The 13,244-nt window shown below is 47.2% G+C and overlaps 1 protein-coding gene across 2 annotated transcripts in view; it reads left to right on the top strand.

Annotated features, from left to right (window-relative positions):
* Sipa1l2 (signal induced proliferation associated 1 like 2) overlaps nucleotides 1-13,244 on the top strand; it is a 162,481-nt gene that overhangs the window by 122,998 nt on the left and 26,239 nt on the right. For both annotated transcript variants that reach the window (XM_005064689.4, XM_013121863.2), the window contains exons 11-16: nucleotides 34-291; nucleotides 1,913-1,996; nucleotides 3,410-3,510; nucleotides 3,901-4,004; nucleotides 5,285-5,670; nucleotides 8,582-8,806. In XM_005064689.4, the coding sequence (XP_005064746.1) occupies nucleotides 34-291; nucleotides 1,913-1,996; nucleotides 3,410-3,510; nucleotides 3,901-4,004; nucleotides 5,285-5,670; nucleotides 8,582-8,806 (1,158 nt within the window). The remainder of the gene's footprint in view (nucleotides 1-33; nucleotides 292-1,912; nucleotides 1,997-3,409; nucleotides 3,511-3,900; nucleotides 4,005-5,284; nucleotides 5,671-8,581; nucleotides 8,807-13,244) is intronic.

Here is a 13,244-nt window from a genome sequence, read left to right on the forward strand (position 1 = left end):
TCTCTCTCTCACCATCTCTTCTTGAATCCACAGGGGCTGTTCGGAGCTCTGCCGGATCCCCATGGTGGAGTACAAGCTGGACAGCGAGGGCACACCCTGCGAGTACAAGACGCCTTTCAGGAGGAACACCACATGGCACCGTGTGCCCACCCCTGCTCTACAGCCAGTTTCCAGAGCCTCACCTGTGCCAGGCACACCTGACCGTCTACAGTGCCAGCCACTGCTCCAGCAGGCCCAGGCTGCCATCCCCCGGAGCACATCCTTTGATAGGAAGCTTCCTGATGGCACCAGGTAACACCTATAGCCTTCCTTAGACACTAACTCAGGCCAGAGGTGCCAAGTGCAGCCTGACCAGTTCTATGATGTTGTGAACTTTGGGCAAGCAGGGCAATCAGGTAGCCTTGGGCACAGTGGCATTCAAGAGTCCAACCTTTTCCTAATGTAATATCAGATGCCCTTTGCTCTCCTTGGTAGCTGGCCCTCCAAAAACCCCTGGGCTATTATCACTGTACTTCTAGGAACACTTGAGCATGTTTGAATAAAGCAAACATAAACATGAACAGGGACTTTCAAGTAGTGCACTTCTCTCTCACGTCAAGCAAAGTGAGCTGAATTCAAATGAATCTAATGGTAGGGGCTCACTGAGTTGCCTAGTCTAGCTTAACTCACATGGTAGCCTGCTCAGGCCTTAAATTTGCCATCTTCCTGCTTCAGCTTCCTGAGCAGCTGAAGTTACAAGCTTGCTAACCAGCCTGGCCCAGCAATCGCTGTTTCAATGGAAGAATGCAGCTTTTAAAATTAAACCCAGTAACATGAGAACGTGATGAAAGTTCAGGGCATCTAATTTGCCTAGGCTGTATTTGAGAGCAAGACAATGAATTCTGTTGTAAACTATAAACTTCCATGTGACATAGAGATGTGTGTCCTTACTTTAGACAGCTGATCCCTGCCAGGCTCTGATCTGGTGCACTTGTCAGCACACACAGGGAGCCAGGGTCTTACTTACCTGAGACACTGTCCCCTGGGCCTCCCTGATCTACTTCCCTCCTTTGAAAGAGAAGGATGCAGACAATGGCAGGCCCTTCTAAGGACTGACCAGATCGCATCAGTGAGAGGCTTAGAACCAGACACAGCACACTGTAAACTTATAGATATATTTACCAACATTTTGTTAAATGTGTAGCCCTTTCTGCCTCTTCTAATTTATTCTCCCAGGAAGTTCAGGAGTCTTTAAACTTAACATTAATTAAACCATCTGGGCTCCAAGCCTCGTTACTTAAAGATCATGGGGCTTATAACCCACCCTCCAAGCTCTAAATACATGCAGGCTGCCGTGTAAGGCCCCAGGTAGTAACACCTGAGCAGGAGTCACAGAACCTCTCATAATCAAGTAGAGTTTCGAGAATTACAGAGGAAGCCAGAATGACCCAGTTAGAGAGGGAATTCTGACTGGCATTATTCCCTATCACATGAGTTTTCACAAATATTTGAGGAAAGACCTGTAGAATTACATTTAGTAGCTGTATGAAAGTCAGTGGTTTTGCTGAATTTCAGCTTTGTTCTCTAATGACCCAGACGTGGCTAGCATTAAGCTCCTGTAACTTGTGTGAGTGCTGCTCTACTGACTATATCCTCCAGCTTTGTCCCTGGTTTTGTCCTCTGGAGCTGTCATGTTCCTTCATCTTTAGACTGCCCACTTATCCACACCTCCTTCCTGTGATGGGTTGCTGGTCATAAAGCCCCAGAAATCTTGAGGCATCCCAATTCTTAGATTATCTATCAATTGTAATATGATTTGCTCTTCGTCATGGACATAGCGAATTTGTTCGTAACCATCTCAAGTCAGACAGGTGGACTGGTCTGGCAATGACCCATGCCCGTAACCCTGCTGCTGTTCTTTCTCCTCTTGCAGAAGTTCTCCCAGCAACCAGTCATCATCCAGTGACCCAGGACCCGGTGGGAGTGGACCCTGGAGACCACAAGTGGGCTACGATGGGTATGGCTCCTTCCTGCTTTTCTGTCTCCCCAGGGGGAGCCTGTACCTATGCCTGGGATTCATTCAAAAGTACTCCCCGTTTGTGGGTTGCATGGAAGACAGGCTGAGGAATGTAAAAGTGACAGGCCCTTGTAGTAAGTGCTGGGTCCAGGATAAGAAGCACCATTTCTTTTGCTTGAGTAAGTCTTGCACTGTAGCCCATGCTGGTTTGTAACATGTGGCGATCTACTTGTGTCAGCTTCTCAGGTGCTGGATGACAGGTATGTGCCACCATTCCAGCTAGGAAAGACTTCTGGACAGGAATCCTCAGGAAGTCCCCCTTACTTAAGTTGCTAGCAAGAGACAGCTCCTTGGAGCCAGAGAAGTAAGTTATGGTTGAAGCGTCTTCACATCCTGTTGGAGAAGCATAGTATACCTTGTCAGTATCCCTTATGGTTCGTGTCATATGCCAGGAGTCAGCAGTGTGGTCACAACTAGAGACTAGAGACCCTTGTGGACACACACTCACTGACTTATGTGGGACAATCATGTCCTGCTTGTGCTGTGTGGTGACTCCGGTCTATCTATGGTGGTCAGCATCTAGGCCCGTTTGTGAACAGAACACAGTCACCCATCCATGGAAGCCTTGAACTGGTATGGACAGAAGATGCCTGTCAATAGAAGACCCTGCTGCAGAGTCATGGTACTGACTTGAGGTGCAGAGAACAACTTGAGTCCAGGCGTTCTTTTGTTCAGTTTGGGCTTGTTTCCCAGATGACATGCTTGTTACCTCAGTTGATAGACAGACCTCTTCACAGCTAAATGTCAAATACTTGTTAGACACGGAGGCTGTTTTAGTTTCTTTTATATAGATGAAACCTTTGTGTGGTTTAAGCATGGATTCTACCCATATAAATCATATTGTAATATAAGCACATTTTCTTCAATTCCTTTATTTCTAAGATTCGTCTTCCCTTTTCAGGTTTCCGTAAGGTAAAGACATTCTGGGTAGAATCTAGACTTGGTCAGATTTTCTTTTCCTTAATGCATTTTTTCATATCTATCAGTACCACATACATTAATCAAAAGAAAGATCAGTGTGCCCCCACCATAACTGGACAGCCTGTGGCCTCTCGGTGCTGGCAGTGTTTTAAATATGTTAAAACCTGTTAGGCAGGCACTGTGTCAACCCCTAGTGAAACAGCATCTTCCGCTCTGGAGAGATCAGCCATATTACTGCGTTTCCACTGAACAGGGAACTGTTTCTGAGGAGGGCTTCAGGCCTAGAGTGCCAACCCCTCCCTTCACCCCCACCAGTAAAGGTTGGTGGCCATGGCCTCTGTAGGAACCAACAACTATCTGTAGAAATCAGCAGCCCTGTCCTCTGCTGACTGGTGGTGTCAGGAAAGAATGGCTGGACTCTTTTCTTTGCAGATGTCCATCCCCTCTACTGCTGGAGCACCAGGGCCCAGGCTCTGTGGAGTGTGATGGAGCCAGGGAGCATGAGGACATCATAGAAGGAGGCAGGCTTCCAGGTATCATGGAACCCCTGGGAAACTGGCTTCTAGAGCTCCCCTGACTTGTACTTCTTCCCACCGCCTTCACTCATTCCCTTGTTGACCATATTCGATAAGACCTCTGAGCTAGGCCAGAGGGCTTGGCTGATCCTCCCAGCATAAGAGGCAGTGCCTGTGAGTGACTGAGTGGTTCTGGTGCGGCTGTGGTTGTAGTGTGGCTTCAGACAACTGTGGTTATAATGCTTATAGAAATAGATCCTTCTGTGGTGGTGGTTTTCCAGGCTCCTGTATATCCATTGGTAACCTGGGAAGTTGTAAAGTCATTTTCCTGCTTGATTGTTCCTAAAGATCTTTTTCTTCCTCTTACTAACTTTGGAAATTGGGGGTTCAACTCTCTTTATGTCACAGAAACCAAATGGCATGGCCCACCTTCCAAGGCCCTGAGCTCCTATAAGGAAAGAGCCCTACAGAAAGATGGGAGCTGCAAAGATTCCCCCAATAAGCTGTCTCATGTAAGTTGTTTGCTTATGCCAATCATACCTTTAGCCAGGACTGATGTATGTCAGCACATAATGGGTGGTACAGCACACTTGTCTGAAGTGCTCAAGGACATAAGGATGCAGCTCAGTCCACAGTAGGACTGCATCTGGGTTTTTCATGCTTGAGAGTGTGAGGTGCAGCCAAACACACAGAATGGCAGCATATGTGTATGTTACTCAAGAATGTGGACAGCATACCTCACACAGCAGAGTGACATGCTTGCCAGCAGTATGGAACATGCCCCAGCACACACAGTTGACCAGCATGTGTCCACATGTGATGCTCACTACTCTGGGGTGTATTCCAATACACAGTATGGCAGGCAGCACGCCTGTGGCAGTGATTGATAACATAAACACCTGGCACACAGTAGGTGACACACCGGTGACAGTATGATCAAGAGGGTGTTGTTTATCACATAGGACACAATAGAAGAGGATAATAAGTGAAAGGAAATGAAAAATCTTTTATTTTCTCAATTTGTGAAGGAACTCATAGAAAGGCTGTACAGCAGATTACTGGCAACACCAACATGTGCATCAACCCTCCGAGCCTCGATGTCCCAGGTGATAGTGTTGAGATCTTGTCCCCAGGTTTAGTTAGTTAAACATTCAACCACTTAGTGGGCTAGGGCAGTCATGGAAACTGAGACAGATATGGTTAGAGGAACTGCAGTGAGGTCCTTCTGTTGATGTCACTGAGATGTCCAGTAACCACAGGACATGGTGGCAGCTTTTGTTATACACCAGTGATTGACGAAAGAAAGGATGCTGAGCTCATGACAGTGATGTCAGGATGTCATGACATGAGGCCAAGCTGATAAGACTAGAGAGATGGCTTAATAGGTAATAGTGAGAACCTGAGTTCAGTCCCTAGCATCAAACCAGGTGTGGTGATGCACACTGACAATCCCAGCACTGGGAGGCAGACATAGGCAGATCCCTGAGACTTCCAGCTAGCCAGCCGAATCAACAAGTTCCAAGTGAAAGTCAGAGACACTGTTTCTAAAACAAAATTGACTGGCATCATGTGAAACAAAAGGAGGCTGAAAACTATTACCTATGTGTGCATGCACGCTCACACACACACACACACACACATGACTAGGCTATTGTGGAGAAAAGCCACATTTCTGGTGGCAGCACCAGAGCACACAGAATTCAACCCAGGCCCTGGCTGTAGCCCAGTGTTTGGGGAGGGCATTGCATAGGGGCTTACCCAAAAACTGTCATCTGTCTATCCTCTTCTCCAGATTGGGGATAAGAGCTGCTCCAGTCACTCCAGCAGCAACACTCTCTCCAGTAACACATCCAGCAACAGTGATGACAAGCATTTTGGGTCAGGGGACCTGATGGACCCTGAGCTGCTGGGATTGACCTACATCAAAGGCGCTTCCACTGACAGTGGCATTGACACCACTCCGTGCATGCCAGCCACCATCCTTGGCCCTGTGCATCTAACAGGCAGCAGGTCACTGATGCATAGCCGGGCCGAGCAATGGGCTGATGCTGCTGATGTCTCAGGAGCTGATGATGAACCTGCCAAGATGTACACCCTGCATGGCTATGCCTCTGCCATCTCCACCAGTGCTGCAGAGGGCAGCATGGGTGACCTCAGTGAGATCTCTTCTCACTCCAGGTGAGCCAGCATTGACTGCTCTGTACCTGCTCCTACCTGAAGCAGTAAGGGCAGGGCCTGAGGCTGGTTGCTGCTGACTACCCAACTGTCTAACCTCACAGAGAGCTTTTGCCTCCAAAACTCTGTTGTGCATGACTAGTAATGTGCTAGTGGTTTTCTTCTCCCTTTAAATTTGAGGGTAATGTCACCTCCCCTAACTCAGCCTGTGATCCTGATATCTTCTGATAAAGAGCTGCAAGTTGGGTAATCTTCAGTGTCTATCAACCATGTCCACCACACAGGCCACCTGCATCCCAGGTTAACTGTGAATGCAACACCATCTCACCATGTCTGTCAAAAAAACAGTTGGAGACCCCTGGAAGAGGGAAGACATAGCAGTAGGCACCTCACCAGGAACCCACCCCACCCCCTTGTATGCTCTTGTGAACACCATCAAACCATCCACGCCCAAGAAGCCTGCTAGCAGGCCAGACTTGAGGTTTCTTATGGGACTTGATGTACAGCTGAGAGTTTGATTTGGGGTCTTTGTGGATATGTGCGCATAGCATAGTGCCCTCAGAGCCAGAAAAGGGTGTTGGATCCTCTTGAGCTGGAATCATAGGCAGTTGTAAGCCATCCAGTGTGGGTTCTGTGAACCAAGCTCAGACCTTCTAGAAGAGCAGTAAACATGCTTAAATGCTGAGCCATCATTACAGCCCTAATTGGGATTTTTTTTTTAAGTGAAAAGTTAGCTGACTGGGCCTGATGGTGCAGGACTATAATCCCAGCTTTCCAGAGGCTAATCAAGGCTAGCCTGGGACATATAGTCAGTTAAAATCAGCTTGGACATTTTAGTGAGATCCTGTCTCAAAATTAATTGATTTATATTTGTGAAATAGCTTGAGACTCTGGTGAATTCCCCCCCTCAGTACTGGGAATGAGGGGAAGCTAAATAGAAGAGAATTGTATAGATGGGTAATGCATGCCTGTGTGTAGTTTTGTATTCCTTCTTGACTGACATCTTTATGTTGGCTTAAAAACTGATAATTTCACATTTCTGCATTCTCTCAGAGAAGAAATGTGTGTATCATTGTGTCTGTGGGTGGGATTTAATCAAGCAGTGTGACTTCCACTGATACTTGCCCTGGGCTCTGGGTCACTCCCTGGCTTCTCCGAGCTTCCAATCACAGAGCATGGCTGGACAAACCATAGTGGGACAGTCCTCCAGGACCTAGGACTGATGGGCATGTCTTCAGAAGGTGGTGCCTGCAAGCCCCTAAGCAGGCCTCTGCTCCTGAGCAGTGGCCACCAGAGTTTTCCCTGGAACTCTCTCCTGCCTCTCTTGGACATTACTAAAAGACAGTGGTATTGTGTATACAACCAGTGGTGTAAAACGACACCCTCATTGGTTTGTTTAACTAAAGAGGGGGATTTTCGTGTCATTTTGTAACCCAAATATCTTGAACTGTTGAGATTCTGCTCGGCCAAGTGACATTGCCCATCACTAAGTTCCCTATTTTTAGCATCCATATGGCAGTCTTTCACGCTGTGAGCATCTTCCTCATGGCTAAAACTGATTGCCACCCACAGGCCCTGTTCATTGCTGTCCCCAGGTGAGGAGGGGCTCTTTCTAGTGTATTGAGAAGGCACAGGTCTCCCTGTACCAGCTAGTTTCTTTTCTAGTTGCTCTGATAAAATCCATGACAAAGGCAACTTAAGGAAAGGGGTTTATTGTAGCTAATAGTTGAGGGATACAGTCCATCATAGTGAGAGACATGGGGACAGAAGAACAAAGCAGCTGCCACATGACATCCACAGTCAGGAAGCAGAGATGGATGCTGGTGCTCAGCTCACTTTCTCCTTTTTATTCCGTCCAGGACCCAGTCTGTGGGATGGTCCTGGCCACATTCAGAGTGGGTTTTTAACATTCCCTCAGACACATTGGTCACCTTAGGGTGACCAAATCTAGTCAAGTTAACAAGATTAAAATCACACCCACCACCTACGTCTTCTCACCTGTCCTCGGTTTTCAAACACCGTGGCTGCAGGTGGCACTGCTGAGGATAGCTGGGGCCTCTGCCGGGGGTGGGCTACTCAGCAGAGGTGACACAGTCACCATGCCAAGGGAGGGCAGTGGAGCCCAGAACCAGCCCCTGTTTTTCAGGGCAGAGAGAACAGAGGGTGTGGGGGTTGTGTGACAAGTAGACATTCTGCCTGCTTTTTACAGGTTCTGTTTAATAAAGTAAGTTCTGTGCTAGACAACATTATATCCAGGGATCACATGAATTCTGCTCTACTCCACCTCTTCTAGAGATCAGATAAAAGTTGGCAATTCTATGAAAGCTACCTTGGGGTCTTGCAGCCAGCCCTGTACCATCTTTTCAAAGTTCAGGACACTTGTAAGAAACCTGGTATCAGGAGTCAGGATAACCCTCGGGGACTCGTGGGATCTGTATGGCAGTGAATTTTGTGTTCTTGTTAAGTGAGTTTCCTGGGCACTCCCTTCAGTGCACAATCCTTTCATAGCTAGAGGAAGAAGTGTTGGAAGGGATTTTCTCAAGTACCTCATCTGTTAATTTGATAGGTTAGGTAGGGAATTAAAAAGTCCATGAGGAGCTGGGTTGAAGCTCCTCATTGGCCATAAGTCTTTCTGCCTGTAATGAGACTGGAGGCATGGGCAGCTGAGGTGGAATTTTAGGCACTGAGTGAGTGGTCCTGCGTCCTACCTGTCTTTTGCTGTAATGTTTCCCTCCAGTTGTATTTCTAATGTTATTCCTACAAGAGAGCCTACATATGAACGTGGAGAGCCTCTGTACAGCAAGCTGTGTGGTAAAAAGGTCACCCTGCCTTCCCAGCCCAGTGGCCAGCTCTAATCACAAGTCACTGCTGTGTGTGACAGTGACAGCGTGTCCACTTTTGTCTCTCTCCACAGTGGCTCTCACCATTCAGGAAGCCCCTCCACTCACTGCTCCAAAAGCACGGGGTCTCTGGACAGCTCCAAAGTCTACATTGTTTCTCACAGTAGCAGTCAGCAGGTTACTGGGGCCATGTCGAAGCCTTACCACAGACAAGAGGCAGCAAACAAATATGTCATTGGCTGGAAAAAGTCAGAAGGCAGCCCACCACCCGAGGAACCCGAAGTGACTGAATGCCCTAGGTAAGTGGCTTCCTGTTACATCGTCAACTGCATTCACTGCACTCCCTTCCTACCACAGGAAGTACAGTGTCTAGAAAAGGACAGCCAAGAAATGTTTGTTTCAAACATTGTTGTGTGCGTGCGTGCGTGCGTGCGTGTGTGTCCTAGTTAAGGTTACTGTTGCTGATAAAATACAGTGACCAAAAGCAAATTGGGGAGGAAAGGGTTTATTTGGCTTACACTTCCACATCACAGTCTGTTAGTGAAGGAAGTCAAGACAGGCACTCAAACTCAAACAGGGCAGGCACCTGGAGGTAGGAGCTGGTGCAGAGGCCATAGAGGAGTGCTGCTTACTGGCTTGTTCTCATGGCTTGCTCAGCCTGCTTTCTTTCAGATCCCAGGACCACCAGCCCAGGGGTGGCACCACCCTCAATGGGCTGGACCCTCCCCATCAATCACTAATTAAGAAAATGCTCTGCAGGCTTGCCTATGTCCTGATCTTATGGAGATATTGTCTCAGTTGAGGTTCCCTCCTCTCAGATGACTCTAGCTTGTGTCACATTGACACAAAGCTAGCCAGTGTGTGTGCATGAGCAGTCATGGGGAATCTAGGGAACAGCCTCTGGTGATGTTCTTTAGGCACTGTCAACCTTCTTTGAGATAGGGTGTTGTAGAAAATCATTTTAAGGTGTGTGACTTTCTTTTATGCTTCATTTGTTTAACTCTGTGAAGCTGTGATTCTTTGTCTATCTAAACTACCTGATGATTTAATAAAGAGCTGAATGGCCAATAGCTGAGCCAGGAGAAAGGATAGGTGGGGCTGGCAGACATAGAATATAAACAAGGAGGAGAAATCGGGGGGAAGAACAAGAAAAGGAAGAGAAGGGGCAGCTAGGGGCCAGCCACAGAGTAAGTGTGAAAATACAGAAATTGGAAAAGGAAAAACCCCAAAGGCAAAAGGTAGCTGGGCAAGATAAGAAAAGCTGGCTAGAAGCAAGCCAAGCCAAGGCTGGGAATTTATAAGATTAAGACTCTGTGTGATTTGCTTGGGAGCTGGTTGGAGGGCCCCTAAAAGAGGAAAGAGGAAATAAAAACAACAATAGGGCCTCGCGCTGCCCCGGAACTCACCAAGTAGGTGAGGCTGACCAGCCCTTGAGTCCCAGTGACCCTCCTGTTTCCACCTCCCCAACACTGAGATTACAATCTGGGTGCTGGGGATGGAGTTCAAGTCCTTGTGCTTGCAAGGCACTGAGCCATCTCCATTTCCCAGCCTCTGTTTTAAATTCCTTAAATGTTGGCATCTGTGTTTGTCATCATTTGATGATGATGAGGAGGAGGAGGAAGTGGTGGGGGTGGCGCCAATGGCATAGGTCTAGAGGTCAGAGGACAACTCTATAGAGTTGGTTCTGGGTTCCTAGGATTGGACTCAGACTGTATGGCTTACACTTTGAGAAAGAAAGTCCTTTGCCTGATGAACTATCTCTCTAGCCCTTGACTTTAATATGTTAAAAAAAAATGTAAAACTCTGCTGTCTTTGATTTTTGATTCTATATCCAAAAAGCTGTCTTGCAGTGGAGTCATGGTAACAGCTGTCGATGGTGTGGGCATAGACTCTATGGTATCTCAAGGCCAAGGGCAGCATGCATTCCACAGCCAGAAAACATAAAAGTAAAACCACTTTACCTGCTTGTTTTGTAGGACTCTTGAGATTTGATGGGCAGGTGGGGGAGAATACTTTGTGTGTGTGAAAGGAAGAAAAACTGAAGGTTTGGTATCATCCAAGAAGCCTAAGAAACCATGTGTCATAAGGTCTGAATCGTGTGCTCTGCTATGTGAGCTTGCCATGGCGTAGGCATGGGCTGGGTGTGCCTGTGAATGCACAGCTTATGGGATGGGGGCAGAGGTTCTTAAAGGATATACTTCAGAGTCAAGACTTGGTTTGTGACATCTGATAAAATGATCCCATATTAAACCTAACTATCTCGTTTATAGTTTCTAAGCTGAACCTTATGTTAGTGCTTAAATTATCCCTGGAATCTTGGAATATAGAGAATCATGTCAATTTGTTGGAAAATATTTGAGAAGGACATTTCTACTGTACCTTTCACATAACTGCTGTCCTTAGTTAAACACATGGGTGTTCTGTCATACGTCTTCTGGGACTTCATTAAATTCATCCCAAGCCTTTTACAAATTCCAGAAAGCATTGTTGGAACCCTGGTGGGTGTAGCTTCTGTGTGCGTTTATGAGTGACGTCAAGGGAAAGGGGTAATACAGGAGTGTTGAGGGTAGGAGGTTGGCATTCCTGGGGCAACTCCACACATACTAGATGCAGCCCCTCGCCTAAGATATCTTCCTGACAGGATGGTATGGGGCAAGTGGCATTCTCCCATGTCTATGCTCAGGCACGTGTTACAGGGAGGACCTGTGGAGGTTATTCATGCTATCTCCACTTCCTAGTATTTAAGCCAGAGTAGATATGACAAGGCATTGTGTCAGTGTAGGACTCCAGACCAGCATGTGTGTTCACATGTCAGGCATAATTGTTAAAGGCATGTCCAACAGGTTCTACAGGTTCTAAGGAAAGACTACAAGGCTAGATTTTGAGTTCTGTCAGGGATCTACCAGTTCTCTGGAAGAGCCATTCAGGAAGCTGCCAGCCATGAGGCTAGCACTGCTGTGAATTAAGCATTGGTAGTACGCCATCGTGCACAACACCAAACCTCAGTTTCCATTCTTTGGGAGAAGTTCATAGCTCTGAAATTACCAGTGTGCCTGGGAGATGGCTCAGTGAACAAAGTGCTTTCTGGACCCCGACACCTGTATAAAAAGGGTAGGAGTGCTAGCATTCATCTGTAACCCCAGTTTTGACGGGCAAAGACAGGTGTTTCTTAGGGATCCCTGGACAACCAGCCTAGCCGAAACAGTGAGCTTCAGGTTCCACAAGAGACCCTGTCTCAAAAACTAAGATGGAGAACTACAGTAAAAGACATCTCAATATCAACCTCTGACCTAAACCTTCACACACAATGTGTAGACATGAATGCACTGCCAGGGAGCGGGGAGGGAGAAAAATCACCAGTTACGTTAAAATTGTGTTGTAGAGCCTTCTGGGAAGACTTTTGCCCTCAGTATCCTATATTTTAAAATGACATAAGCAGAGGAACAATTGTGCCTGGTACCTGAATGGATCCCTGTTTCCTGCCAAACAGCCTTCTGAGCCCAGCCAGGCTCTCCCAGGGTAGACTCGGCTCTGCGCCATCTGTATACTTCCCGTATGTGTGTATGTGTACACATCCAGTCACCAGCACAGAATAAATCTTTGGAGCACATCATTTAACCTTTTTGGTTTTTCGAGACAGGGTTTCTCTGTGTAGTTTTGGAGGCTTTCCTGGAACTCGATCTGTAGACCAGGCTGGTCTTGAACTCACAGAGATCCACCTGCCTCCGAGTGATGGGATTAAAGGTGTGCGCCACCAACACCCGACCATTGAACACCTTTTTCCAGAATTAGTTTAGCAGAGACTGCAGTGATTCTTATCCCATGGAAGCTAGAAGCACTCTCTCTAAGCTGATATGATCGTAGTTTGGTTTGGTTTGGTTTGGTTTGATTTTTTTTTCTTCACACTGTGGCAATTGATGAAACCTGGGGGTTTCTCTATGTCTCCCCCAAATCAAACAGGGCCTGATAATCTTGAGCACTTCCCAGCCCTAGTGTTGGGAACCAGAGTCAGGTCTTGGAATGCTGTTCCTAAAAGCCATGTGTGGCTCTCTCCCTAGAAGGCTCATCTGCAAAAGTTCCCAAAGTTTTGGGGTTCTGGTGGCCCCCTTCTCATACCCTGTTATCACAAGCCTGTCCGAAAGATCTGGAGAGCTACTGTCCCAGCCTGTGTGTTCATTTGCCAGCATCACCCAGACTTTAAGGTGGGAAAGCCACAGTTTCCTACAAGGCCTAGTCACTGTGAATAGGCTCTGGTATGTTTCTTATTCTCACTCCACCATGAGCTGTCACACTGTGATGGGTAGCATTTCATTGAAACGGGCACTACAGTGATGCAAGGGTCAGTCTTTGTAGCTCTGCGCTGTGGGCAGCAGGATTCTGAGCCTCATGTTTACAGTTGTGTAGCACAGATCATCCAGCCTGATTATCCTGGGTCCCAGGAGTGTCAGGCTGCTCAGATTATGTTTTGACCACAGACCATCCCAGAGTAACTCCCCAGTCTCCTGGCAGGGACCCGGGCACAGTAATTCAATATGGCAGGCTTTTGTAGCTTATACATCTATTTTCATATCCTTGTAATTAAGGGAGACAGTGGCTTTATTTATCCAAACAGCTGTGTAAAGTCACCAATAATGAAACCTACTTAGCTCATGCCTCAGCATTTCTCTTAAACCCCAGACCACCTGGGGCAGCTTTCTCTCTTTGCTGGCCGCCAAGGGGTCCTGCTGTCCAGCCTCT

The sequence above is a fragment of the Mesocricetus auratus genome, unplaced genomic scaffold (assembly GCF_017639785.1).
Source record: "Mesocricetus auratus isolate SY011 unplaced genomic scaffold, BCM_Maur_2.0 Super-Scaffold_100013, whole genome shotgun sequence".
In the NCBI taxonomy this organism is placed as follows: Eukaryota; Metazoa; Chordata; class Mammalia; order Rodentia; family Cricetidae; genus Mesocricetus; species Mesocricetus auratus.